The sequence below is a fragment of the Lissotriton helveticus genome, chromosome 3_1, assembly GCF_964261635.1.
Source record: "Lissotriton helveticus chromosome 3_1, aLisHel1.1, whole genome shotgun sequence".
In the NCBI taxonomy this organism is placed as follows: Eukaryota; Metazoa; Chordata; class Amphibia; order Caudata; family Salamandridae; genus Lissotriton; species Lissotriton helveticus.
The window spans coordinates 654,703,822-654,731,278 of record NC_136061.1 but is presented as its reverse complement, the minus strand read 5'-3'; the positions used below and the strand labels follow the sequence as shown (position 1 = coordinate 654,731,278).

The window sequence follows — 27,457 nt, the reverse complement described above, 5'->3', positions numbered from 1 at the left end:
TCAGCCAATCATCCAGATAGGGAAACACTGGAATCCCCGATCTTCTGAGATGGGCTGCCACCACCGCCATCACCTTGGTGAAGACCCGAGGTGCAGTAGTAAGTCCAAACGGAAGGACCGCAAACTGATAATGTTGCGAACCCACCGTGAAACGGAGATACTTCCTGTGCGACTTCAGGATGGGAATATGAAAATACGCATCCTGCAAGTTGATCGACACCATCCAATCTTCTTCCAGCAGCGCCTGAAGAACCTGCGCAAGGGTAAGAATCTTGAACTTCTCTTGCTTCAGATAAAGATTCAAGACCCTGAGATCCAGAATTGGATGTAATCTGCCATCCTTCTTGGGAATCAGGAAATACTGGGAGTAGCATCCCTGACCCCTCTCCTGCTCTGGAACCACCTCTATCGCACCTTTCTTTAGCAAGGTCAGAACTTCCTCCTGAACGAGATGGAGATGTTCTTCTGAGCAAGCCCCTTGGCAAGGAGGGAAATTTGGAGGGAATTCCCGAAAGGGAAGAGAATACCCATTTTCCACAAGATTATGAACCCAAAGGTCTGTAGTGACTAATTCCCAATCCTGTAGAAAATGGGTAAGCCGACCCCCTACAGGACCAACATGATCCGGAATGGGGAATCTAGGGCTGCTTTGCTGCAGTGATAGCAGGGGAGGTAGAGGAAGAGGAGGAGGAGGGCTGACGGCCTCGTGGATGACCTCTACTTTTTCCTCTATACGACTTGCATAGAGTATTCTGTTGCTGACTAGGTTGGCCATATGAACTTAAGGATGACTTCCCAAAACCTCTGTATTTACGACCTGTACCTCTAGGCTGAGCTTGCAAGCCAAGTGATTTTGCCATAGCTTTGCTATCCTTAAACCTCTCTAGGGCATCGTCCGCTTTCTTACCAAATAGTCCTGAACCATCAAATGGTAAGTCCAACAGAGTAGCTTGCACATCTGTTGAAAAATCCGTAGACTTCAACCAGCTCCCTTTCTAGTAGCCACTGCAGAACCCATGATCCTTGCCACTGAGTCAGCTGTGTCTAGCCCACTCTGAATTACTTTACGTGCAGCCTGGGTATCATCTAGCAAATGTTTAGATGAGTCCATCAAAGCATGGATGTACCTTCCCATCAAACAGGTAGCATTCGTAGATTTCAACGCAATGCTTGCAGAGGAAAATACCTTTTTGGAGCTTGAAATACAAAGTAACATATGGAGAGTCCATAAAATCCGTTGGCGTCGACGGCGCGGGAAAAAGGGAACTGACGTCATCACGCCGACGAGGCCCTATTATGGATCCAGTGACGTCAGCGGGTTCGCGAGCGGAGTCGTACCCTCTGTGACATCGTCCATGACCTCGCCGGCGTGGAGAGCTACAAAAAATTCCTAATGGCTGCTGCGCAGGGGATATTCACAAGGTGAGGAATCCACTGCCAGATGTATCCATCAGAACAGTAATTTGTAATGGCTGGGAAAAAGAGATTGGACAGGCACTGTCAATAATTGAACAGAATCCCAATGTAAAAAAATTTGCAGATTTGTAGTAAATCAGTAGGAAACAAACAAGTTCCCTTCGCCAATATTCTTTTCGGTAGAGACTAACTTCAGATTCCACACATTTTGAATGTTCCCCAGGCATCAGACTGGATCCAGAATCTTTTGAGCAGTACCACTGCATGCTAGTAGGTGGCGCAATGCGGCTCGGCACGGACACTGCTCCACTCCGCAAATTATGTGGGGGTCCTATATAGGCGCAACTTCTCCATGCTGTCAGTTTCTTTCAAAGCTGTCCACCCCCCTGGATGCGCTAACATTCACATTGGCTTTGACTAGTGTGCAGATTCCCAGACTTGGGATCTGATTAAAGAGTTAACCTACCTGCCTCCTCGCATGAATCAGCACTCTCTGGATCACAGCTGATGAAATTTTGTAACTGATGAGCCAACCTTCGAAGCAAACAGATCTACCACGAAAGGGCCCAGACACACCTGTATTTCCTGAAAGAAATTGTCCTGTCTAACTTAACAATTGCTGCAATCCAGAATATTTCTTGAATTCCAATCCGCTACAGAATTTTGTATCCCTGGTATGTTTTGAGCCTGCAGACTAATTCTGTGTTCTAAACAAAATTTCTAATCTCTTTTGTCATTTCTGTAAATTTTTTTGATTGGCTGCCTCCCAATCTGTTTATATACTTAAATGCTGTAATATTAGCCATCTTTACCAAAACCAAGCAACCGCGTAAATGTGATTTGAAACTGTGCAATGCAAAACGTCCTGCTTTCATTGCTAAACATTTTATATGTTTCATCCATTCGTCTGGAACTCCATACACCACCGGTCTTGTGTGAATAAATTGCTCCCCATTCATAACTGCTTGCATCGGTCGCTTTCAAAATCTGGTTTGAGCGAAATATCTCAGCTATTCCAGGCCTCCAATTTCTCCAACCGCCATATCATTTTTTCTTTGCTTCTATTGTCATATTCACATAATCTCCATATCACAATCCTTTTGCTAGACCAGTGGTCATCAAAAGCTGCAAGGCTCTGTAGTGTAAAGGATCCGAAAACACTGACAAAAGACTTATCATCCAAGACAAGTCCCTAAACTTTAGTCTTCCTTTTTCAATACTGACTTTATTTCCCGCTTTTTTTCTTCTCTGGTAACAGCTACGATTTCACTGAGTCCACAACGAAGCCCAAAAAATCTAAACTCTGAGATGGGTCTAAAACGGACTCCTCCAGATTTACTAAAAAAAACATAAGGCTCCAATACATCTTTCACCAATGTCATCTGTGATTCTGTGATTTCATTGCAGTTATATTCTAGTTCGTAATGAGTAAATCGTCCAGATATATTATCAAATGAACCCCAGTCTCTCTAAAAACAAAAAAAATCTACTACTGAGCTAATCACCTTTGTGAAACACCAAGGGGCTGAGGAAAACCCAAATAGTAGACACACAAATTTGTATAATTGGCCTTTCAATCTGAACTGTAAGTACCTTGGACCTTCCATTGCATAATGGAATCCTCAGATCCATCTTTACTAGCCAATCTGACTCTTGTAACATCTCTCAAAAGATGTACTCCCTCCATTTTGAAAAGTACTCCCTCCATTATGAAATGTCTGTATGTCACATGATAATTCAGTTCCTTCAAATGCATCACAGGTCATCAACTCTTGTCTGTTGTCTTTCTTCTCCACAAGAAACAATGTGCTCACAAATCCAATCAGGCTGACACTTATTCCCACAACTGCCGTTTTTTGTAGCATAGTTTTTATTTGGTTTGTAACTACTTCTTCCAGTTATTTTGTAAAAAGACAGTTGTCTTGGCTCCTGCAACTGAAGGGGTTTGGAATCGAAATCTATCTGGAAATCTGAGACCGTATCCAGAACCCACGGATCGTTTGTGAGCTTTTTCCATTGATCTATATGAAACTTCAATCTACCTCCCATTCGTTCCTGAATACAATCAGAAGAAATTCCATATTCATAATCACCAGTTCCTTTGGAGGGATTTTGACCTCATCCTCTTGTTGGTCTTGATCTTATTCCCCTTCCTCTTTGGGGATAAAATCCATATCCACTTTGGGATCCTCTAAAAAGATCCTCTATCCATTCCTTGGGACTTTTACTAACTACAGCCGGCTATAAAAACTACTGGCACCTTCAAAAACATTTTGCATAGAAAACTGTGCTTTATTCAGAGATATAAAGGTATGGACATACTTTCCTAAAGCCTTTGTCATACCTTCACCAAACAACAAGCCCTTATCAGTTTTACTTAGGTCTTTCTTAGCAAACTCTCCCACCTTTGGATTAATCAGTACCAAGATAGCTTTACGTCTTTCCGTAATTAACCCTGTCTTAGCATTACCCAAGAAACATAGCGCGCTTTGGCACCTCAACAACAGATTGAGGTCTATATCTGCTCCCTTTAAGTATACATACTATGTTACCTTTAAGTACACACACTCAATCATATCAAACATCCTGGCAAGAGGACCCAGTGTTTCTAACAATATATCTTCACACTGCTTAAGCATATCTCTAGCCCTTTGCTTGGATTCCTGCCTAATGTGAAGATATAAGTGATTAACTCCGGATCTAAGTTTGGAGTCATTAAATCCTTTTCTCCAATAAGTGGACGTAGACATAAAGCCCTCATTCTCTTTTCTTCCTCTTTTTCGAGAGGCCTTCTGATCCAGAATTTGATGTATTCCGCCACATGACTCAAAGGCCACCACTTAGACCCTCGTGGGTATCTAATCTTTTGGGTCAAACATGTTTTGACCTAAAGGGTAAACACATCATGCTGGGGTGTGGAATTTATTAAAATATCTACTTGTCCATAGGGCAGGTTGGTTCATAAATCTACTTGTCCTGTAACAAAATCCACTTGTCCCCTTTGGTGCCATGTAGTGCTGCGACAAATTATGGCAGCAATCTCACTATATAAGAGTTCTGATATAGCCTCTCGGATTATGCCAGGGCATATCCCATAGCAGTGTTTGAATACTAGTAATCATTTTATGTTGCCAAGTTACCGCAGCTCCACATACTGGGACTGAAGATGGTGGTAAGCAGTAGTTCCAGGCTTGGAATGCCCTGTTGCGTCTGTGCAAACCTACTAACTTGCATGTTTTAGGGTTTGACAAATCTTCTCTAATCTTTCCCATACTAAGAAATGTTGGAAATTTACTCCTGAGAGTGGCATACGTAAACCTTCTTTCAGAGTTGGAAAAAAAGTAGTTGGAGGGAAAATGAACTTTCAAACATCCAGGTTTTCACATGAGCAAATCTACACATGCATATTTGCTCACGCTAAAATGGAGTTCACAAATATCTTGTAGAAGTACAATTTATTGCCCTACTAATGTAAATTCTTGTGAATTCACGAAAGCCATATCCCAAGGTGCACTTTTGAGACTTTCTTTAATAATTGGGCCCCTAATTTGGTCTGGCGTTAACCATGACCATCTGTGTTTATTAAAATTCTCTCTCTGAATCGACTGGCTTAACTGTGAGTGACAGCATTCTGCTCTTTCACAAGGAGCATATCGGTACACAAAGTAGTTTTGTTCAGTGCCTGTAACTAATGTGGCAGTGTGTGCTTTTTTGAGACCAAAAACATTTTTTGTGTTTGCCAATGTTTGTTATAATGGTGAGGGCCCGGCAGCTCTCACATCAATAAGGTTTTACAAAAGCCATGCTAAAACAAATCACGCATTGCCAAAACTAAAAAGCTGACCACCAATGTCAGACCCACTGGCTTTGCCAAGGCTTGTTTATTTTTGTTTCCCATAATCTTATTGAAACTGGCTACACAAATTTTCCAATATGAATATTGTTGGGAAATACTAGCATGCATCAACACATTTTACTAAATGATGCTGCAAAGAAATGGTACCTGACATTTTACAGTAGTTTAGCAAAATGTTATTTCCCTACTTTCCTTTTTTAGGAACATTTTATATTGAAAGCAAAGAAACATTAATCTTGCTTTCAAGCTTCTGCAAATATTTGCATCTAATCAGAGAGCATTCATGTTGCTAAACTTTGAAACCGTGTGTACACATTTTCATACTGGAACCACTGTCAGTAGTGTAGTCAGAACGTACATTTACTTAGAGCGCCCTCCCTAATAATAAAGACTTTCAATTAATGAACCGTAAATACAAGTTTGAACAGCATTAACACATGCACACAAATATTAACTAAACTACAGGCAGTACCCTTCCCTGATACTTAATGTGGTACTGCAAACTGGCAGCCACGGGTTTGTGCTGCAGGGGGTTGGGTCTACTTGTCCCAAGGACAAAATAACATTAAAACTTGTTGCCCTTGACCCCAAACAATATGTCCTGGGCGTCGGGCTATAGGAATTCCACATCCCTTCTGTTGCTATTAGTACTACACCCAAACTCATCATCCAGACCTTCTTTGTAATTTAGGTCAAATATATATTCATCAGTCATTTTCATCTCTTCCTGCAGGTTTTTCCTGCCCATCAAACGTGTTGTAAGACATCTAATCCGTGAAACTCGCCTTGACTACTTTCTGATTTTCTAAATGCTTCCTTTTGTTGGCACGTTTCCCACCTGGACCTCTACATGCCGTTTCTTCACCTTCTGAAATTAAGTAATACTCATCATCCTCATGTAACCTCTTTCTATCACACAGTACGAGTTACTTACCTCCGGTAACGATGTATCTGGTAGAGATTCTAGCCGCAGATTCCTTCACGTAGAATTATCCCCAGGCGTGAGACTGGATCCGGAAAATCTTTTGCGCAGCATCCCTGCGTGCCGGGAGGACGGCATCACGCAACTCCGCACAGGCGTTGTCAGTGTACGTGACATCTGAGAGGTCACATAAGTCCCACCCCAGCGCGCCTACGTCAGTTTTCTTCGGAGAACTTTTCCGCGCCACAACGCTGACAAAACTGTGAGAGTATAGGAACAGTGTGCGAATAACAGAAAAGGAATAGTGAGGAATAACACCATAAAGAGCAGTGCCAGTCACTGCAGTACCCAAAGGCAGGGAAAGAATAAAGAACAGAGCTCAGCCCTGAGCAGCAACCCTGCCAGTACAGAGATAGGGCACCCCCCCCCCCGGAGACAAAGGACACATGTAAAAATGTCATGGCAACAAGTGGCAGGACTACAACCCCAACCAAAGCAACGAAGGGGAACCAGTCTGGGACAGACAAGGAATGACAAAACTCCAAGACCGCTCCATCACAGTGTGTGACAACCCCCACCAGGAACAAAGGGTAGAGGCACAGTCAAAAGACCCCAACTTAGAGGGCAGCAGAGGGCCCGGAACTCTAGTAACAAAGGGGGCAGGGAGGGAGAGAAGGGGAGGGGCGGGGTGGGAGGTAGGCCTCAACCTGGAACAACCAGAGCATAAGGGCACAGAAGCACCCACAAACCTATCCTCCAATGTGCCAAAAGGGGTGGAAAGGAACAATTAAACAGGACGAACATCCTGCCAGAAAGAGGGAAAGAATGCACTCATAGAAGACACAGCCACCCACAGGGAGGCAAGTGCAAAAGACCAAGCCAAAAGTCCTCGCAGAACAGGGAGGAAGGGGGGGCCGTGAAGGAATCTGCAGCTAGAATAGTCTCTACCAGATACATCGTTACTGAACGAAAGTAACTCGTACGTCTGATAGAGACTACTAGCCGCAGATTCCTTCACGTAGAATAGATACCCTAGGCATACGCAAGGGGAAGGAGGGTCTGCTAGAGAACCCCACCCGCCCGGGCCATAACAGAGGGTCCCACAGGTGCCGAGACCCAAGACAGGACGAGGAGACCCGTCCCCCCAGGTAAGGGAAACCCCGCCCGCAGAAGACCACCAACCCCAAAGGGGATGCGGAAAAGGAAGAAGAGGCAGCCTGTCCTTCACCCAGCAGAGGAAGCAAGGCAATACGAAAGATGGCCAAGCACCCCACGCCCATAAAAGGCAACAAACCTCCACCCAAGGCCAAGAAGAGAAGCACTGAAGGAGAAGAGTAACCTAGAGACTTCAAAGAGAAGAGGCAGAGCAAAGGCAATCCCAGATAGAACGGCGCCACCAGCAATAAACAGAGGGAAGCCTAAAAGCTTAACCTAAGGTCAATGAGGAAGAACCTACCAAAGGCCCACAGGGATGGACTGCGCCCTCAAAAAGGGACAAGAAATAAGGGGCCAACCCCTCCGACAGGAAGAAGACGTAAAACCGGGTGCAAGGCCCACTGGAAGACACATTTAGAGCAAGCCAGACTACAGCCGAAGAAGAATCTGGACACGCCCCAGGGAGGAGACCGCACACACGGCCCCAAAAGAGCGGGACCGGACAGGACCATGACGCCAGGCCATGGACAGCAGGCCAAACCAGGCAAAACAGCGCAGCAACCCCAGAGAAGAACACCCTGGGGCGGAAACTCAAGCTAGTCCAAGACATCAGCAAGAAGATTACACCTGCAATATACTATAACGCCACGGAGAGCAGAAGCCCACAGGTGACCACGGCTCCCCAGCACATAACAGGGCTGCGTAACAGCCACCAGTACCCCACCTAGGGCAGGTCACGTCCCAAGACATTGGAACCTCTTAGGGAAACACTTCCGCAGCAGAGGATAACAGAAAAGACCTGCGGCAAAAACCCAGCAGAAGGCTTACCAAGCAGCCAGAGAGGAAAAATACAGAAGGCCATCATGGTGCAGAAAACCCCAAGGAGGGGGGAGGAAGAGAAGGAGGGGGGAAGAAGAGGAGGAGGGTCGAGGAAGAGGGGGGAGAAGAGGAGGAGGAGGGGGAAGAGGAGGGGGAAGAGGAGGAAGAGGAGGAGGAGGAGGGGGAGGAAGAGGAAGAGGAAGAGGAGGAAGAGAAGGAAGAGGAGGAAGAGGAAGGAGGAAGAGAAGAAGGAGGAGGAAGAGGAAGGAGGAGAAGGAGGAGTGGCCGCGAAGCACACAGAACAACTAACTGGGGCGACCTGCCCCAACGGAAGTACACCTCCAAGAACCAGATCAACTCGCAGGTCACTGAGGAGGAAGAGGCGGAGGGGGAAGGAAGAGGAAGAGGCAGAAGAGGAAGAGGCTGGGGAGGAAGAGGAAGAGGCGGGGGAGGAAGAGGAAGAAGAAGAGGAAGAAGAGGAGGAGGCCCCGCCAAGAACCTCTGGATGGCTGAGTTCGCAGGGGCATGGAACAGAAGAGCACCGAAGGGAAGGTCCACCAACCGTTCTCCAACGTTCTCCGGGAACACACTGTCCCGAAGCCAGGCATGGCGACGGAGGGCAACTGAAGAAGCCATTGCACGACCCAGCATTTCCGAGATGTCCAACGTGGAGCAAAGAATGAACGCCACCAGCTCCCGGCCATCCAACACATGGTGTCTCAAATCAACAAAGACACCCTCCTGTGAAGCAGTAGACATAAGGGATTCCGCCGAGTCCCACAAACAAGAAGTGGCCTGAGCCAAAACACACAACGTGTTAAGGGCCCGCAGAGCTGCACTGGTCGAGGCGCACATATTGCACCCCCAGGAGTCCAGCCAGCGGGCCTCCCGAGACGGGGCAGAGAACAGCGGCGGCAGAGAAGGAAAGGCAGTCTGCAAAAGAGGGCCTCTGGTAGAGGGGTGAAGGGAAAGACACACCGGATCACGCGGCGCCAGATGATGGCAGTGTAGAAGGTGTCGGGGCAACCATTAAGGGTTATTTGTCAGCCTTATCGGCTTTCCTTTGTTTGCCTGACCAGCCCTCTTTGTTTAAGTCACCTATTGTTTTACGGTTCATCAAGGGCCTTACCAATAAATTTCCTCCCACTCCTTTTATTGTACCTCAATGGGACTTGAACCTTGTTCTTACATTTTTGATGGGTTCACCTTTTGAGCCCTTACACTCATGTCCCTTGAGGCTTTTGTCTTTCAAGACGGTCTTCCTTGTAGCAATTACCTCGGCAAGGAGGGTAAGTGAGCTTCAAGCTCTTAGTTCAAAGCCCCCCATTTTTATCCATTCATGCTGATCGAATGATTCTTAGGACCAGGGCTGCTTTTCTGCCGAAGGTGGTAACTCCTTTCCACCTGGGGCAATCCGTTACCCTTCCTACCTTCTATCCTCCCCCTCACCCTTCCAAGGAGGAGGAGCGGCTTCATCGCTTGGACCCTAAGAGGGCGGTGAGCTTCTACCTGGACAGGACAAGAGAGTTCAGGTTGGATGACCAGCTGTTTGTTGGATTTGCTGGCTGCAGGAAAGGAAGTTCTGTGCACAAGCGCACGCTTTCAAGATGGATAATTTTATGCATCAAGATCTGCTACTCCCTGGCGGGTAAGGAACCTCCAGAGGGTAAGGAACCTCCAGAGGGTATAAGGACTCATTCGGAGCCGAGCCCGACGCCGGACGAGGAAGAATCCCACAACGTCGCTCAGGGTTCGGCATCAGGGATGATGGAATCGGCGTCGAAGGATTCGGCGTCGTCGACTTCGATGGCTTCGGAGTCGAAGGCCTCGCCGCCGTCGGAAAATGCCAATGCAGCGCCGGAGCCGGCATAAAGGGCGCAGGAGCATAGGTTTGGGGAACACCCAGACCAAACGCCATTGGACCCGTGGGACCAACAGGTCCCCCAGAGGGGTACATAGCCCTGGAATAAATACCGCACATCGCATTTAGAAAATGCATCGGATCCTGACCTGGAGCCGGAAAGGCTGGGTACGAACCCCCAGGCTCTTCTTGAGGGCGTGGAGTCGATACGACGTCGACCTCCTCTTCAGGCTGGTGCACCGGAGTCGACAGACCTTCGGGCAACGGAGCCTCTCCCTCTCCAACCATCTCCCCCTCACCTTCATCTTCCCGATCCGGAGGATAGGATGGAACCGGAGATGGATTCGCTGTCTGCTTCGGCGAACCTGGCGAATCTGGATGCGACGCCTGGCCCCCGGCGTCCTGATCTTCCGAAACCGAAGACACCACCTCTTTCTCAACCAGCTTCACCTGCGACTTCGGCTTAGAACCCGAATCCTTCCTCGAGCGATGTCGGGATTCATGGGACCTCCTCTTATGCTTTTTTTTTTTAGATGATCTCGAAGCATGGGCCGAGGACGAGTCCGATCGCGACCTCGAGTGAGATCTTGACCTCGAGCGTTGAGTCCGCGACCTCGATTTCTTCTTCTTCTCCTTACTTCCTTTAAGCTACGCCACAAGAAGCTTAGCTTCTCTCTCCCGGAGGGCCTTAGGTGTCATCTTCTTACAAGACCGGCAGTCTTCGACATCGTGGTCGGAGCCAAGACACCATAAGCAGCATTCATGCGGATCCGTAATGGACATGTCTTGTCGCATTCCCCACAGGCTTTAAATCCGGTCTTCTTCAAAGACATGTCGAAAGAGAAGACAATGAAACACCAACACCACAAGGTAACAAAGTTACTGCAAAAGCTACGGACGATGCCTAGAAAACCGTTGGCGTCGACGACGCGGAAAAAAGGAAACTGATGTCATCACGCCGGCGTGGGCCTAATGTGGGGTCGGTGACGTCAGCAGAGTCGCGCGCGATGCCGTGCCTCTGTGACGTCGGTCCACGTCAGCGCGTAGCTACAAAAAGAATTTCCGGAAGGCTGCTGACGCAGGGGGATATTCACAAGGTGAGGAATCCACAAGGCAGATGTATCTATCAGAAACCCTTTGTAGCTGATCCCCGTTTAGCTCCCACTCATTACACTGCTTGGTGTCGCTGCTGAGGTAATCAACCCAATTGTTTTGGACTCCTGGCACATGCTGAACCTGTATTGATATCTCATGGCTATCTGCCATTCCCAGATCTGTTGAGCCAGGATTGAGAGGGCATGAGATCTCGTCTCCTCTCGTTTCAGCAGATAAAACATGGTGGTGGTGTTGTCCATGCAAACCAGGATCGCCAATTTTCTGATCCTTGGTAGGAATACTTAGAGGCACAGAAAAATAGCTCTCAGTTCCAAGAGATTTATGTGACACTGTGACTCTTGAGACGACCACCCAAGAATCTGCAAGTTCTGCAGGTGGGCACCCCACCCGTCCACGGAAGCATCCAACGTCATTACCAACTTTGATTTTGTCGTGAAGAAGGAAGGACCTTGGTTAAGGTTGTCCCTGAATGACCACTTAGACATTGCTGAAACCATCACCGGTGTGACTGAAATTATGTCTTTGAATGAGCCTTGAGATGGAGTCCATTGAGCGTAGAGATGCTCCTGAAAAGGCCTCATTCTTAGGCAGCAGTGCGGAATCAGTGGAATGCAGGATGACATCATACCTAGCATTGATTTGTATGTCATTAATGAAACACTTTTTTTCAGACAGGCATTGTACTGCCTTCTGGAGGCGTAAGATCCTTTCTTTTGTGGGGAAAGCTTTTGAAAGCGTGGTATCCAGATTTTGCCCTGAGGAATACTATCGACCTGGAAGGAGACAGAGAGGACTTTTCACTGTTGATTCTGACCTAGAGAGTGAAAAGAGTTGAACACAGGCCTCGGTTGATCTTCTGGCAGCCTGGAGCGAATGAGCCTTGACTAACCAGTCATCCAGGTAAGGGAATACCTGGTGACCTGCTCGCCGCAGAAAAGCCACTACTGGGGCCATGCATTTGGTGAAGACTCTTGGAGCCAACAATAAACTGAAAGGTAGTACCTTGAATTAATAATGGCACCCTGCCACCTGCAACCTGAGAAAACGACAATATTTTGGATGAATGGGAACATGAAAATAAGCGTCCAGAAGATCCAGGGAGGGCATGTAGTACCCTGCATCCTAGAGAAGCAAGATTTCCTGGAGCAACAACATTCTGAAGGGTTGAGATTTGATGAACTTGTTCAATGACCCGAGATCAATTGTCTAACCCATTTCCCCGTTTTTTTTTTTAAATTTAAGAACTGAGAAATAACTCCAGATTACGCTGATGGGGCGGTACCTCTTCAATTCCTTGCTTGGTGAGGAGCAATTTGACTTCCTTCTTGAGGATTTGCAGATGACGATGGGAAGTCCTTCGCAGAGGCAAATTCGGGGACTACTGAACAAATTCCAGGGTGTGACCGTGGCAGAATACGTCTAACACCCATTTGTCAGAAGGTATAAGCTTCCATTGATTAAAGAATTTGGAGCAAGTGGGACATTATAGAAGTTGGACTACAGGGGCCTGCGGATCCTCATTGCCTCTTATTGGAATTGCTAGCCCTACCTGCTGACGGCGGGCTTCTCTAGGTTAGCTGGTATTGAGGTTTTCCGAAAGGGCTGCGAAGTGTAAGAACAAAACCCCTGTTAATAATATGGCTGGAAACGTTGCTGGAGCTGAGGTCGAGAGAGATATTCCCTTCTGCCTCTTGCCCGGAAAGAAGCAGACTTTGTTAGGATTTGACAAGGATTTAGGCGTCTCCGTATCAGACTTGGTCAACTGTAGCGCTTCATCCACATGATTGCCAAAGAGAAATGAGCTGTTGAATGCATATCCAAACCTTGGCCTAGACTTCTCGGCGGAACTATGCAGCATTCAGCCACTACTGCAGTCTCAACATCGCAGCTCCCACCATCTGCCTGAAGGCGGTCCAGGAAATATCCTGAGCCACCTCAATCATCTCGGAAGAAGCTCTCTCTCCGTCTGATAGCACCTACTTTGCTTCTTTCATATTATCTTCGTGGAGACACTCCAGTAAGGCAGAGCTGTCGACCACATCTGGCGGTCATACTGATGGAGCAAGAATTCGCATGTTACGCGACTTGCTTGTATAAAGAACCTCGAATAACAATAATGGGATATAACCAACATGTTTGTCTTACTAATTTCCCCTTTTATTCTGACTTCTGGGGTATCCGAGAGATGCTTGCTTATGTGTTTATTAACCTTAACAAAGCTTGACACTAAAAATGCCCGCTGCTTGGCGGGAAGTTAGTCTGCGCATGCGTTGGTCACACTCACGTGACGCGACGTACTCGCAGTTCTGGTGGGAAATGTTTGCTCATGCGCAATACAGCTAAAATGGCCGCTTTGTCTTCTCATATGCTCCGTGCTTGCCAAGCTGCTTTTGCAAAATTGTTTATTATGCATCTACCCTAACGCTATAGATATTATAAGGTAAGGGGTATAGAGTAGATATTCATGGTATACAGTGTATTCATTTTTTCCTGTATTTCTAAATTGTTTTCGCTTACTTTTCATGTATCGCTTTATTGGGGCCCGAGGAACTCTCATAATTCCATATTGAACAGCCTTACTGCGCATGACAGTCTTCTGCCGGTGGCATTGAAAACCTGCCAACCCGAAGTCCCAGCCAAGATGTGCCTGGGAAGATGCACCTTCGCCTAGCAGAAGAAGCTGAATTGCTTTCAATGTATCATAATTCATAGATGTACTATTGTAATAAGAATGTTAGGTCATGGGAACCCCAAATTCAATAGGCGGTCCCAGATCATGTAAATGCAGGCTTGTAGAAATGAAATATGATTGGTGTGTTGACCTATCCTACTTGGGGACCAATCGAAATTGGGGATTCTTACACTTGCAACATTTGGGGGGTGGTACACTGACCCGAAAACAGTATAACTAGCCTAGGTTTAGCTAGAGAAATTGTCCGACTTGTCCGAATAGCTGACCTGTCACTGACCCAACGCACTCAATAGGTGATTGATACAGAGGGCTGCGGAGCACTCTGTCCGAACTTTCCATAGACTCGAGAGGTTTTAAACCTTAAGTGCTGGTGGAGCACTTTGCTGGGGAATTCGAAAACCCAATCGGGGTTCTGACTGATAGCTGCAGAGAGGGTGGAGCGCAGGCGTTGCTTCCGAACTGCGGGTGCTGGTCTTACCTTGGTGGTCCTGTCCTGATCCTAATCTGGGTCCTGTCCTGTCCTGGGGCGTCCATTCTGCACCTGCTGTCCTACTGATGACTGTCCTTCCTTGGGGTTTCTCCCGTCCTTAACTGACCTGTGGCCAGGGTTGGTCTTCACACCATACTAGGTAAATATAGTGCTGAAACTTTATTCTGCACCTTCTATTTTTCTATCTTTTGCTTTAATAAAGACATACCTTTGCATATATTGATTTTCCATGCTTTTTCCGCAAACTACTAAATGAAAAGCTCATACATTATTGCTGTTATCTAGCATGTTCCTATTTTTCCCTTCCTTAAGTACAATCCTCGATACTGTTCATGAAATATAGATGTGTCCTATCTTTATCTTCTTGTAAGCTGACTAAATGATGGTTCTGAAACTCTAGCATGTTCCACTTTTTACCTTCCCCATAGTCATATGGTATCCCAGAGTTCTCATAAGATACACTAAAGTTCTTTCCATACCCATATATCAGGGTTATTTTTCAACTGTGACATTTCTAGTATGTTCCTCAATCTTCCTCGTCTTTAGTTATCCTATTTAAATTCTATACTCTGAAATTTCTGATTAGCATGTCCCCTGTTTTTACCCTCCTTCAGACTCATAAATGGTTGGCTTGATTTGTTCCTATATGTATATGTGCTTTTTGTAATCTTGGTTATTGATAGTTTAATTGTTGTAAACCTAATGCTTTCTGATCTTGAATAATCTTAGATAAAGGAGTTAAACTTTTCCGGAGTCTGTGGTCTTTATGAGAGTGCAAAGAAAGTATAATAGTGGGTATTTTGTTGTCTGCCTTTCTTTTACAGCTAGCTCCCTGATCCATTGTGATCATAGGTACCCGTAACGGTGGATTGGTAAGTCGGGTACAGTAGAAATTAATAGGAAGGAACACGGGTTACTGATAGTAGAGTGTATGGTCGCCCGATTAATAAAATATGGTAAATTGAAGTTTATGGGCCCGATACGTATGTGGTAAAATTGTTGGTCGGGTGACCTGCGCGCTCTATCAATACCTCCTGTTGATAGCCATGGCGTTGGAGGCCCTGATTACAGTGGCTGCCAAAGCGGAGAAACTTTTACCAATGTTGTCTAGTCAGCGCCCTTCCTTGTCAGGAGGAGCCGCACAGAGGAGAATTTTTAGATCTCATCTGAGCAGCTTGCATAATAACCGAATCACGCCAAGGGTGACCAATCAGGCACGCAGGAGAGTGCTGAGGCGGCTTGTACTTCTTGTCCAATTTCAGTACCACCACAGGTATAGAAGCTGGAGTCTTCATCAACTTCAGGCCCTCTTGCAATAAGAAGTCTTCTTGGCAGGCATAGGGAGGCCAAAGCGCCTAGAAGCGCGTCCCAGCAGATTGTGAAACCCATTGATATCTGCAGGCAGGGAGTCGGCTAGAAGCAGAGTAGAAGGCAGAGTAGGAGCCACGTAGTTGTTCCACTCATCGCGGGCATTTGGTCCAGCTGCAATTCCCTTCCCTCTAGTTGCTGGTCATCATCATCCTGAATTTGTGCATGAATTTCGACAGGTGGCGGAACGGTCTTGCTTTTTGGCAATTGGAGCACAGCCAGCGACAACAGAAATGGGAACCTCCTGAACAGGAGGCGGCTGAGGAGCAAAGTTTGCCTCAGGGAACCTCTTGTAATAATCCTTACTGCTGTCGTTGACAAAGCCGCAATCGTTGTCTTGACCGTCAGCGTAGTCGCAGTCGCTGACGAAACAGTCGACGGAGATCCAGAGGAGACCGAGGCTGAAAACGGTGATTTCTTTTTCGACAAGCGGGTTTTCTAAGTGGAGGATTCCCTAGAAGGAGTATGAGACAGTGGAGCAGAACCAGACCTTTAGTGAGAAGAGGAGGGACCGGGCTGGTCTTTTTAGTCCTTTTTTCCTCAACACTCTCTTTAATCTGAGACCTGTTTTTTTTTTAGGGTGTTTAAGCGAAGAGGAGGATCGTTCTTCCTTTCTTTTTCTGGCAGAGGTATGGATCTTCTCTTCACTTAAGCCTAAGAGCCAGAGCCTTTTGCCACTTTCTTCCTTTGCAATCAGAGAAGCAGCCTACCCTCCCGGTCTTTGAGAGTTTTCGTGGAGAAATGAAGACATTACTTGCATTCTCTAGGCTTGTGGTCTGGATACAGGCAATAAAGACACTACTTCTGTGGGTCCTCAGTATATAGTCTGGACTTTCCACAAGTCTTACAGGGCCTAAACAACACTTTTTTAGACTCCGACATAATGAATGAAAAATAGGTAAACACACTCCTGGACTGTACCTCAGAAGAAGATTGAAGTGAAGACATGAACTGCTAGCTGGAAGTTCAAAATGGCAACACTAGAAGCACTGTGACGGAGTACAGCTCAGAGAGGCTACCTGACACATGACGTGAAGTAAGAAATCTGAGGTATGGTAGCCCTGCAGGGGAAGGAGACTCGATGGTCTATGCTCTGATTGGCTGGAGTTTGAATGTTTTACAACAATGCTAGTAAATTCCTATGGGCATTTGAATGTTGAGTTTTAACACTGCTACTTTGCGGTTACCGTGGGACCACCATGACGAAAGGGAAGATTCAAGCATGTGAATCTATAAAAGAGGCAGGGATGTGGAATTCCTATAGCCAGACACCCAGAACATATTGTATAGGGTCAAGGGCAACACGTTTTCATGCATATTTTGTCCTCAGGACAAGTAGGCCCAACCCCCTGCAGCACAAACTCTTTGGCTGCCAGTATGCAGTACTACATTATGGATCAGGAAAGGGCACGTTCTGCAGTTAAGGAAATATGTTTGTCCATATGTTAATGGTGTTCAAACTTGTATTTATGATTCATTTATTGAAAGCCTTTATTATTATGGTGAGTGCTCTAAGTAAATGTTTTAAGCTCTGACTGCACGAATGACAGTGGTTTCAGTATAAAAATGTGTACACACGTTTTCAAAGTTTAGCAATATGAGGCTATGTATCATGCTCCCGGAATGCTCTCTGATTTGATGCAAATATTTGTAGACGCTAGAAAGCAAGATTGATCGTTCTTTGCTTTCAAAATAAAATGTTCATAAAAAAATTAAAGCAGAAAAAAAAACATTTCGCTAAACTACTGTAAAAGTTTAGGTACCATTTCTTTGCAGCATCATTTAGTAACATGTGATAATGCATGCTAGCATTTCCCAAAAATATACATAATGGAAAATCAGGGTTACCAGTTTCAATAAGAGTATGGGAAACAAAAATAAACAAGCATTGGCAAAGCCAGAAGGTCTGAAATTGGTGGTCACCTTTTTTGTTTTGCCAATGTGGGACTTGTTTTGGCATGCTTTTTGTAAAACCTTATTGGTGTGGGAGCTGCAGGACCCTCACCATTATAACAAACATTGGCAAAAGCAAAAATAGTTTTTGGTCTCAAAAGCACACACTGCCACAATAGTAACTGACAGCGAATAAAACTATTTTGGTTGCTGATATGCTCCATGTGAAAGAGCAGAATGCTGTCACTCACAGTGGAGGCCAGCCGATACAGAGAGAGACAGAATTTTAATACACACAAACGGTCATGGTCAACGCCAGACCAAATTAGGGGCTCAATTATTAAAGAAAGTCTCAAAAATGCACCCATGGTATATGTCCTTGCATTTCGTGAATTCCCAAGAATGTACAGAAGTAGGACAATAAATAGTACTCCTAGACAATATTTGTGAACTGCATTTTAGCATGAGCAAATCAGATAGTCGCGCCGCCAGAGGTTTCATATGGCACTCTCTCAATACCTTCTGCCGAAGACGCCAAAAAGGATCACACTCGGAGTCTAGATGCTCTCCAGGTCACCACAAACAGATGGTCTGAGGATCTGTGATCGACCTCTGTCTGTCATAAGATCCACAGGGTTTAAACCTAAAGACATTGCAAAAAGCACACTCTTTCCTCAACAAAATAGGACAAGAACGCCCCCCTAACCGATATGGATCCGCTTAGCGAGCACGGAAAAGAAGGAACTAATGTTGGCACATTGACTGTTGACGTCACATCCTGTAAAAGCAGGCAATACGGAGTCGCCCAGTGCCCTCTACCGGCGCGTAGATGTGATATGGGAGAAAAGTTCTGGATGCAGTCTCACACCTGGGGAGGGCTCTCAAGTAAGGAATCCAAGGCTAGATGCCTCTATCAGATACAGCCTCACCAAAGATAAGTACGTGGCTCAAACTAAGAAGTCCTAGTAGGACCAAGCAAGCAAAATGTCCTTCAAGGCGAACAGTCGGAGGTGTTCAGCCGTGGAGCTCAATCTTCAAGCATGAAGGTGGAGTGTGCAAAGGCCCGGAAAAAAACCCTGCCTTGTTGTTGTGACAGCAGATCCTCACAGAAGGGCAGCATGATCAGAGGACAGATGCTCAAGCACAGGAGTTCTTGATACCATACTCTCCATGCCCAACATAGGGTAACAAGGATGACTTGGTCCCAGTTATTCCTAATCTTCAGAACTCCAGACAAGACTGGTATGCACAGGAAGGACTACAGGGGTCCCGAGTTCCCGTCTAGGAGGAACACCGCACCTAGCAAGAAATCTTGGAAAACTCCAACGCACAGAACTGCTGACATTGCATGTTCTCAGCAGTGGCAAATAGATGGAACCGAGGTTCTCCCCCGTTCAAGGAAGAGACCTTGTGCCACCTACAGATGCAACTGCCACTCATGATTCGATAGGTGGCGAAGGCTGAGCTTATCTGCCTTGGCTAGCAAATATCATGTCAGGTGGTTCCCTACCAGGAGTTTCCCTCGATGATCCAACTATTTTCAGAGGAGTAGTGTCTCCTGACACAGGGCCCTGGAACCACACCACCCTGCTTTTTGCAGGATCACATGATGATGGTGTTGTCCGTAAGCACCTGCAACAGCCTCCCTTTAATGGACGGAAGGAAGGCTTTCAATGCCAAGCGGATGACCCTCAGCTCCAGGAGGTTGATATGGAGCTGGGCCTCCTTCGGAGGCATGAGACTTCTGATCTTCACCTCTCCCAGATGGCTCCTTTGGGCCCGAAGGCATGACACAGAGGGAGTCGGTACGTATCCGAAGTTTGAGCATCTGCCTCAGTGTCATAGACAGCTCCAGAAACTCAGGTTGTGCAGGGACAAGTTGTGGAATAGGCTCAGTCCATGACTGACTTCGGTAGAAAAATCAAGAGGCATGGTAACACCTTCACTCCTTTTTAGGAATATATGAGTGGTAGGAAGCGGCACAGCCACACTTGAATTTGTGTGTTTCTTTCTTCAACTTACCCAAGACCTGAAGCATAATGAAGACCTACCCCGGGAACGACTCCTTAGACTTCTGGACCAAGAATGGGACCGGTCTTGGAGCAGAGTCTTCTGGTGGTTGGCAACAGTTTCGCTTCACAGTCTCATATGGCTTTCGACGCGCAGTCAATGCAGGCCTCGGAGCCATGGCTCAACCCTAGGCACCACAGGCAAACCGGATGAGGATCGGTCACAAACATTTGTTTGCAACAGTACTTAAAGGGTTTCAAACCTGTCGTTTTGTGAGGAGAGATTTCCCTTGCAAACTAAGTATTTTGAATAAAAAGCCGTCTACAAGACAAGAGTTAGCTCCGGATCCATGGGATCCACAGGAAAGAAAGGAACTAACATTAGCGTGCAGCAGTGTCGCCTATATAGGCCAATGTTTTTTCCTGAGTGGAACAGCATCAATGCAGAGAGGCATCGACATTAGAGCCGACTGACTTCCCAATCTTGCAGCCTTGGAACCCACAGATTGGTTGCCAGTTATTCTCTGCCTTTACAACGACGCACAAATTAAATTTTAAATGAAGTTTTCCTTTTTTGTACTCGACTCACTCACAATTTCTACATCCTGCACAAAATTTAATGTCTTTCAGATATTTAGGCTTACCGCAACCATTCTAATTAATTGCTTCTCAAGATAGGCTTATAAAGAGGCAATCATACATATTTCCATCAAAACTGTTCAGCTGCTTTTCACACATGCCTCCTTCGGATGGAACCAATAAAAGGATTGGTTAGTACATTTTCCGGTTCCAGTTGGTATTGCTTTAAACTCAATCCATCATTCACCTTTTTATTAATTTTATTATATTCTTTCAGATATATAATTATCTCAGCCGGCTACACTTTGGGTTTTGAACATTGAGAACATCTAACTATTACTTTTCGTAGTCACTTCAAACTTCAAATAGTAAGTATAGATTGACAACTAATTACTGATTTATTTAATAACGTACACATTTGTTAGACTGGGTATCTACTCTTATTGACAATGGTCTTACAATCTCGTTTTCACAACCATCACAATTTACCTGTTCTGTGTTCAGAATATTTCAACTTGAGTTTTTTTCACCTATACTAAAGTGATTTGTATTCTCCTTTCTATCTTAGCTATATATAGCCTTGTTATCCAATATGCCCTTTTCACGCTTGCGCATGTTTTCTCACTGATTTACACACACACACTGACCTTGAACAGAATTCTGTTCACAAAGCATGGTTTGCATGATCCATTACTATCTAGATTCCTTGAGAGGTTTTTATAAATGTGGAAATGATCAATTAAGTGGTGGACTTCTTAAACTTTCACCTGACTAAATGACTTGCATTAATGTTTTTCACACACATTAAACAACCCTTTGCAGTATCATTTCAAATCTGTACTAACTACACATAATGTGGACAACCTGAGTATGATCACTTTGCAATTTATGTACTCTTAGAGTACTCTAAATGTGTGAAATTGTGATTTAATCTTGATTGCAGACTTTAGATAGTTCATAGCACGAAAAGTGTAGTATGATGTAAGGTTTTTCACCTACTTACTATAGGAAATGGGTCTGCTTCACACTAAACTGCATTAAATGTTAAACTAAGGAACACATATCTGTGGACCACATGATTAAAGTGTCAACAGTTTTGAGTCCTCAGATATACATATATTGTATTTATGTTTACTTTTACAAAGTACAATCTTTCAGTTACAGAATTGCACAGGACATGTGACAGAAATTACTACATCAGAAGCATTAGCTAATACTAGCATCATATACTAGCATCATATGCTCCAAGTACTAAACAGGATGGGTGCATCTTCCAGTACCATTGTGCCATGTATGGGCCATATCAGTGTTGTGGGCATTAGTTTGTGCAGTGTATGGCTGGGCTACAGAATCTTAGTCGATAGTCCCTTGGTCTCAAGGATTTGGGTTGTAGTTCATTATGCAGTTCCGTCTGTTCACTGCAGTATGTCGTATGTAAGTTTGTGCAGCCATTGCTCAGTGGACGGCATTCTGACGCAACCCCAATGTTTAGCTACAAGTTGTTTTGCTATTAGCAGTAAAAGGGCAACACAATTTCGATCTGTGCATGGACCATCCAACCTCTCTGGTTGGATGGTCCCCCTATCCAAACAGAGAGGTTGGATGGGGGTACCCACCCAACCTCTTGGTTGGGTGGGTCCCCCCATCTGCAAGATGATGGTGAATGAGAGTTGCGCTTCACCTCGCCTCCCCCACCTGAGGGGTGGGGTTAGCAAAAGTGGGCACACCTCCCTTCCTCACTTGGTTTTACCTCCGATTCTTCCCCCCAAAGAGGGGGTAAGAACCGGTGGGGCCAGTTGCTGGAAGAATCACATGGCTGGGGTAGCTCACAAAGGCAGCAAGTCTGACTCTTCCCCTTTGTGGGCCCTGCCGATCCTGAGGGAGGAAGCTTGGCACATTGTCCCAGAATGTGCATTGTCCAGACCCCCGAGACCGGCAACATGTCTGGTGGTGCCAGCTGGCGAGAAGCCACTCAGCCAGGACACTAGACATGGGTTGTTTTTCAGGGGGCATCTCTAAGATGCCCTCTGAGTGTATCTTTAATTAAATCAAACACAGGCATCAGTGCAGGTTTAATGTGCTGGGAAGTTTGATACCAAACTTCCCAGTTTTCAGTAAAGCCATTATTTTGCTGCAGAATTCGTAATAACAACCTCCCAGCACCATATACTCTTAATGGCATTACTACCCTTACAAGGTCTAAGATTTGTCTTAGACACTGTAGGGGTACAGGGCTCATGCACCTGTACCCTCACTACTGGTATAGTGCACCCAGCTAGAGGGGTGGCTGACCCATGCCAGGGCAGTGGGTTGTAGGCATGGCTCACAGCGATGTGTCCAAACAAACCGTTGCATCACTTTGCTCCAGTTACAAGCTACACAGCATTTGTCGCAAGTTTGCTCAAGTGAAAACGTAACTCCAATATTTCTTCCAACTGAATCATATTTATTCGATGTTTCATCAGTTTTTTTAATTCATAATGGAGGCTACTTCATTCCAAGCTTCAAATGCTACAGACATGTCCATCCAGGCTTTATCTTAAAACACAATGGAATTAATAGTACATCCTGGTTATTCATGAAGATATTGACTCTCTGCATTTCAGGCTGAAAGCCCTTCTTCAGGGGTAATGTAATCTCTGCACATGCACCAACCTCACAAGAGATATGTTATGTTTTCACTTGATCAAACTCAAGACAAATGCTGTGCAGCTTGTAACTGGAGCCAAGTGATGTAACGTTTTTTTGGGATTTCAACATGTACTATTAGGACAAGAGCACACAACAGGCTTGTACGCACAACACTTTGCCTTTGAGAATTTCTTAAAACAAGCAAAAATTGTGAAAAACTTAGTGGGCATGGACTTATTTTCTTATTACACAGGGATGTGTGCCATGTGAACTCTTCACTTTCTTCTGCACCAGAACACGCAGCCTGCAATGGCAGTGTGTATGTGTAAAGGTACATGGCCTCTAAGGGTGACACAATAAGTGCTGCAGCCCTTAGATGCCTTCCCTGGCCACAGTGCCCTCGTTACCTATGGTACCATTTACAAGGGAATGAAATGTGGCCAACGAGTGCCAATTGGGTTTTACTTTCATGCAGTTTAGGGAAAGAACATAGGCGGTGGGGACTTGGTTGGCAGGAACCCAGAGCACACAGTTTGGCAAAAAGTGGGGGCAATCATGCAAAAAGAGGGCACTTTCTTACTGATTCCATTTAGCTTGCAATTAGTAGCACCAAGCCTCTTCTAATTGAATTCACCCTGTCTCTTGCCAAAATTGCAGCAGCACAGGGAGAGTAGCCTCGTTGAGGGAATGGTTTGCAGGGAACGTTTCATTTTAGGAGCCCTACAAGCTAAATGCTTTTATTCTTTGTGGGCTGCAAGTGATAGCTGATTATTCGAGTGACTAGAGCCACTTCCCAAAAGACTCCCTCTAGTGATGAGGAGGGGAGGCTCCCAAACATTTCAGTCTTCAGAAAGTTACATTTAGAGACCAACTTTACATATTGTATTGCTGTGGTGTGTGGTTGCTAGAGCATACTATATCTGAATAAAAACTTAACAGGGGCAACTGGTTTTAGTTTTGGGGAACCTATTGCCATGTTACTGTAGAGCAGAAAAGGATCTATAGCAGGCTTCTCTAACAAGTAGCTTGTGAGCTACTGGTAGCTCTCCCGCTTCCTGTAAGTAGCTCTATTGTTTGCAGCCCAGCCTGCTACATAATAAGATTTTGCTTGGTTGAATTAATCAATGTATACCAAAATTGAAAAGTGTGTATTTGACATCTAAATGTGTGCATTGTCAGAACTGTAAGCTGATGTTTAGAGAACAATTGCTGAATTCCCAAAATATATCTAAAACTGCTATTTGAGTGATAAATCATAAGGTATTGAAGAAATGTATTACTCATATTATTACACTGGTGTCACTTTAGCTATGGCTTTTATGCATTACACAGACATTCCACACTGACAAAAGCCTTTTTACTTTACTGCCGGCAACCGACCCTGACTCACTTAGGTGACCACTGTTGGTAATCTTGTATATTGTTGCCACTAAGATAATCTTGTCTGATGTAGTCACTATTACAACACTAATAATAACAATCGCTCTGGATGATTTTCATTGACCATAATTAGCTCTTATTGCACAAAAGGTTGGAGATCCCTGATCTATAACACCACAGTTTAATAATACAGACTACCTAACTTCTAAGCACTTCTGGGAAACAAACAGTTAACAAAATACATCATTCTTGAAAACAAATATAGAGGCAAACTAATAATGTTATATAACATTAAGAAAAACACCGAACAAAGCACAGATATGCATTATTGTTGGGCACGATTATCTTCATAACAACGTTAACCACGAAACACAATTCACTCACTATGCAACAGAACACATTTAAGATAGAACTCTGAACATGCATTCAACACACCCCAAAGATGCAATAATTTGCCAGTTAGGGCAGTGAACTGCATTTGGCTTCATCAAATACATTTGCTAGGCAAAGGGAATCCATACGTAACAAAAAGATATGTCAGCACTCCGATCTCGCTCATCACCTCACAACTATTTAAAGCTTCGACATTTACCTAAAGCAGCACATTGTCATTCATACTACTGGATGCATACCACCAAAAAACCATATCAGAATCCAAGTCTAGGATGGAAAACTACGAACAATCTTTAAGTCATCTCTAGGCTACCAAAAGCAATGCATTGGCATTACATGACAGACGGTCTATTTTATAAATGCTAAATAACATTAAAAACAATGTCATAATGGGTTCATGAGAGTGTCAAGTACAAATTAACATATTAACACAACGAGAAAAGGGATGATAAAGATTCTTGATATCTAACCTTTAATAACTCCAAAAGTGTTTACTGCCATCTAGGACACGTGCAACAATGTGTTAAAATGAAAGTGTGTCCTCATGTAACGTAACTGGTGCTATGTAAAGCGCTCTGATAACTGATTTGGTTCGGTTCTAGTTGCGCTATATAAAACTCTGCAAAAAAAAAAAAAAAATGTGTGCATGTTTTAGAAGAGACAGAAACGGCACGAGACCAAGAGCTGCAGTTATCAATGAGGAGGAATTTGTTTTCTTGTTGGGGTATTTTGGGACTATATATCTAAACATCTTCTTTAGCAGCAACAAGTGAACTTTAAACTTTCTGATGGTCTTCAATGAATATCATGTCCTACACCTTCAGAGAAGAATCTTACAGTTATCTAATTGATTCTGTATCACCAGCACCACCCCCTCCTTATCCCTCTCAGAAGGCTGCACTAGTCCTTATAAGGATACCCCTGCCCCACCATGAGCCCCCAAGATACCACTCAGTAGCACTTTATTTACCTGCAGTGTGTAATGATCATTTTTCTTCAGGAACTCCACAAACCGCTGAACTACTCCAGGAGTGTTGATCACTTCATCAATTGGAGGATTTGGCTCTATAGCACAGCAAAAGAGAGGCGCAACCTGGTCACAAGCATGTATTACAAATAAGTGCATCTATCCTGGATACATAACAGTTACTGACTTAACTTGGCTTCTCTAGTGTTGGAATCTTCCATATATTTAGATATCATAAAATGTTTTCCCTAACATGAAGAACTCCTCACAGCATGCAATATTATAAGCTAGATCTTAATGAAGAAATAAAAACCATACTCATCCTGGCAATTGGTCTTCTCACATAACGGAGATCAAAAATTGGATGTTGGTTCACTAATGCACAGGTCACTTTTCAGTAAAGCTCAGTGAAAGATGCTAGCTAGATCTTCCCAACTCGCTGTTTTCACCAAGTAAAGTACAATGTTATACACTGTCCGAGAGAGCACAAGTTATTTGGTTCTCTGGTCTTAAAAATATTAAAACAGAAATAATGTAGTGTCCTATGCATACTGATAAGTTATTAAAAGAACACCAAAGCTGGACAGGGGTTGATGCTTTGCCAGAGACACCACCGGCTCCTGCTCGATCAAAATAAGATCACAGAATGCTTAAAAAGCTTTCATGACTAACCTCGCCACATTTCACCCCAATCTCAACCACTTAGATCTACAGGACCATCTACAGGACCACCAACAGCATTACTCAATACCTTCTACCCATGGAGTCTTTCACTCATTTTGAACTCTGACTGTTCCACTAAACCACTTCATAGGTCAGTTTCTTCAGCCTTTCCTGAGGAAAACATTGATCATCTCAACTGCAGAATTTACTAACCAACAAAACCAGTCCTAACCTCTAACCAAAAGGAAAATGCTACTTACCAGTATGCATCTGTTCTTGGCATGTAGAGCAGCAGTCGTACACTTTTGCAATATATCGTCACCTGGTGTTGGGCTCGGATGATTGCAGGTTGTTGTCTTCTTGGAAGAAGTCTTTGCAGTCACGAGATAGGTGACTCCTCCCTTGGACAATTCTGCGCATGGTCATCGACTCCATCCTCAGATTGTTTTTCGCCATGATGGGAAATGATGGAGTTAGTAGAAGTAAAGAGAAAGGATGTCCATGCATGTGCATCTAAGTAAGATGAAAACTGGAACGGATACAAGTCCCGGGGAGGCGGGAGGGCGTGTACGGCTCTGCAGCTCTACATGCCAAGAACAGATGCATACTGGTAAGTAGCATTTACCGTTCGAGGAATATGAGCTGCAGATCGTACACTTTTGGATCGATTGTGCAGCCGTGTCTCCCATTAGCGGTGGTCGCTTGTATCCGTTGCAGTATTTTGAAACAGTGTTCTAAGGACAGCTTGGCCCACTGCAGCTTGCTGTTTAGCCTGCACATCAACACAATAGTGTTTAGTGAAGGTGTGTAGTGTAGACCATGTTGCTGCCTTGCATATGTCCTCTAGTGGTATATTTCCTAAGAAAGCCATTGAGGCTCCTAGTTTGCGAGTGGAGTGTGCTCTAGGAGGAACTGTTAGTGTACGTTTAGCTTTTTGATAGCATATTTGTATACACTTTACAATCCACCTGGCGATCCCCCCCCTTAGAGATGGGGTTGCCTTTGTGTGGGGGAGAGAAAGATACAAATAGTTGTTTTGTCTTTCTAAAGGATTTAGTCCTATCTGTGAAGTATAACAGGGCTCTTCTAACATCTAAGGTGTGTAAAGCCCTTTCTGCCACAGAGTCTGGGTTTTGGAAAAACACAGGTAGCTCTACTGATTGGTTAAGTTGAAAAGGAGTAATAACCTTTGGCAGAAATTTTGGATTAGGCCTAAGAACCACTTTATTAGGAGGTATTTGAAAAAA

General features: G+C 44.8%; 1 protein-coding gene across 2 annotated transcripts in view; it reads right to left on the bottom strand.

Annotated features, from left to right (window-relative positions):
• The window catches only part of KPNA6 (karyopherin subunit alpha 6), a 685,221-nt gene that overhangs the window by 230,274 nt on the left and 427,490 nt on the right, over positions 1-27,457 (bottom strand). For both annotated transcript variants that reach the window (XM_078680680.1, XM_078680679.1), the window contains exon 5: positions 25,551-25,645. In XM_078680680.1, the coding sequence (XP_078536806.1) occupies positions 25,551-25,645 (95 nt within the window). The remainder of the gene's footprint in view (positions 1-25,550; positions 25,646-27,457) is intronic.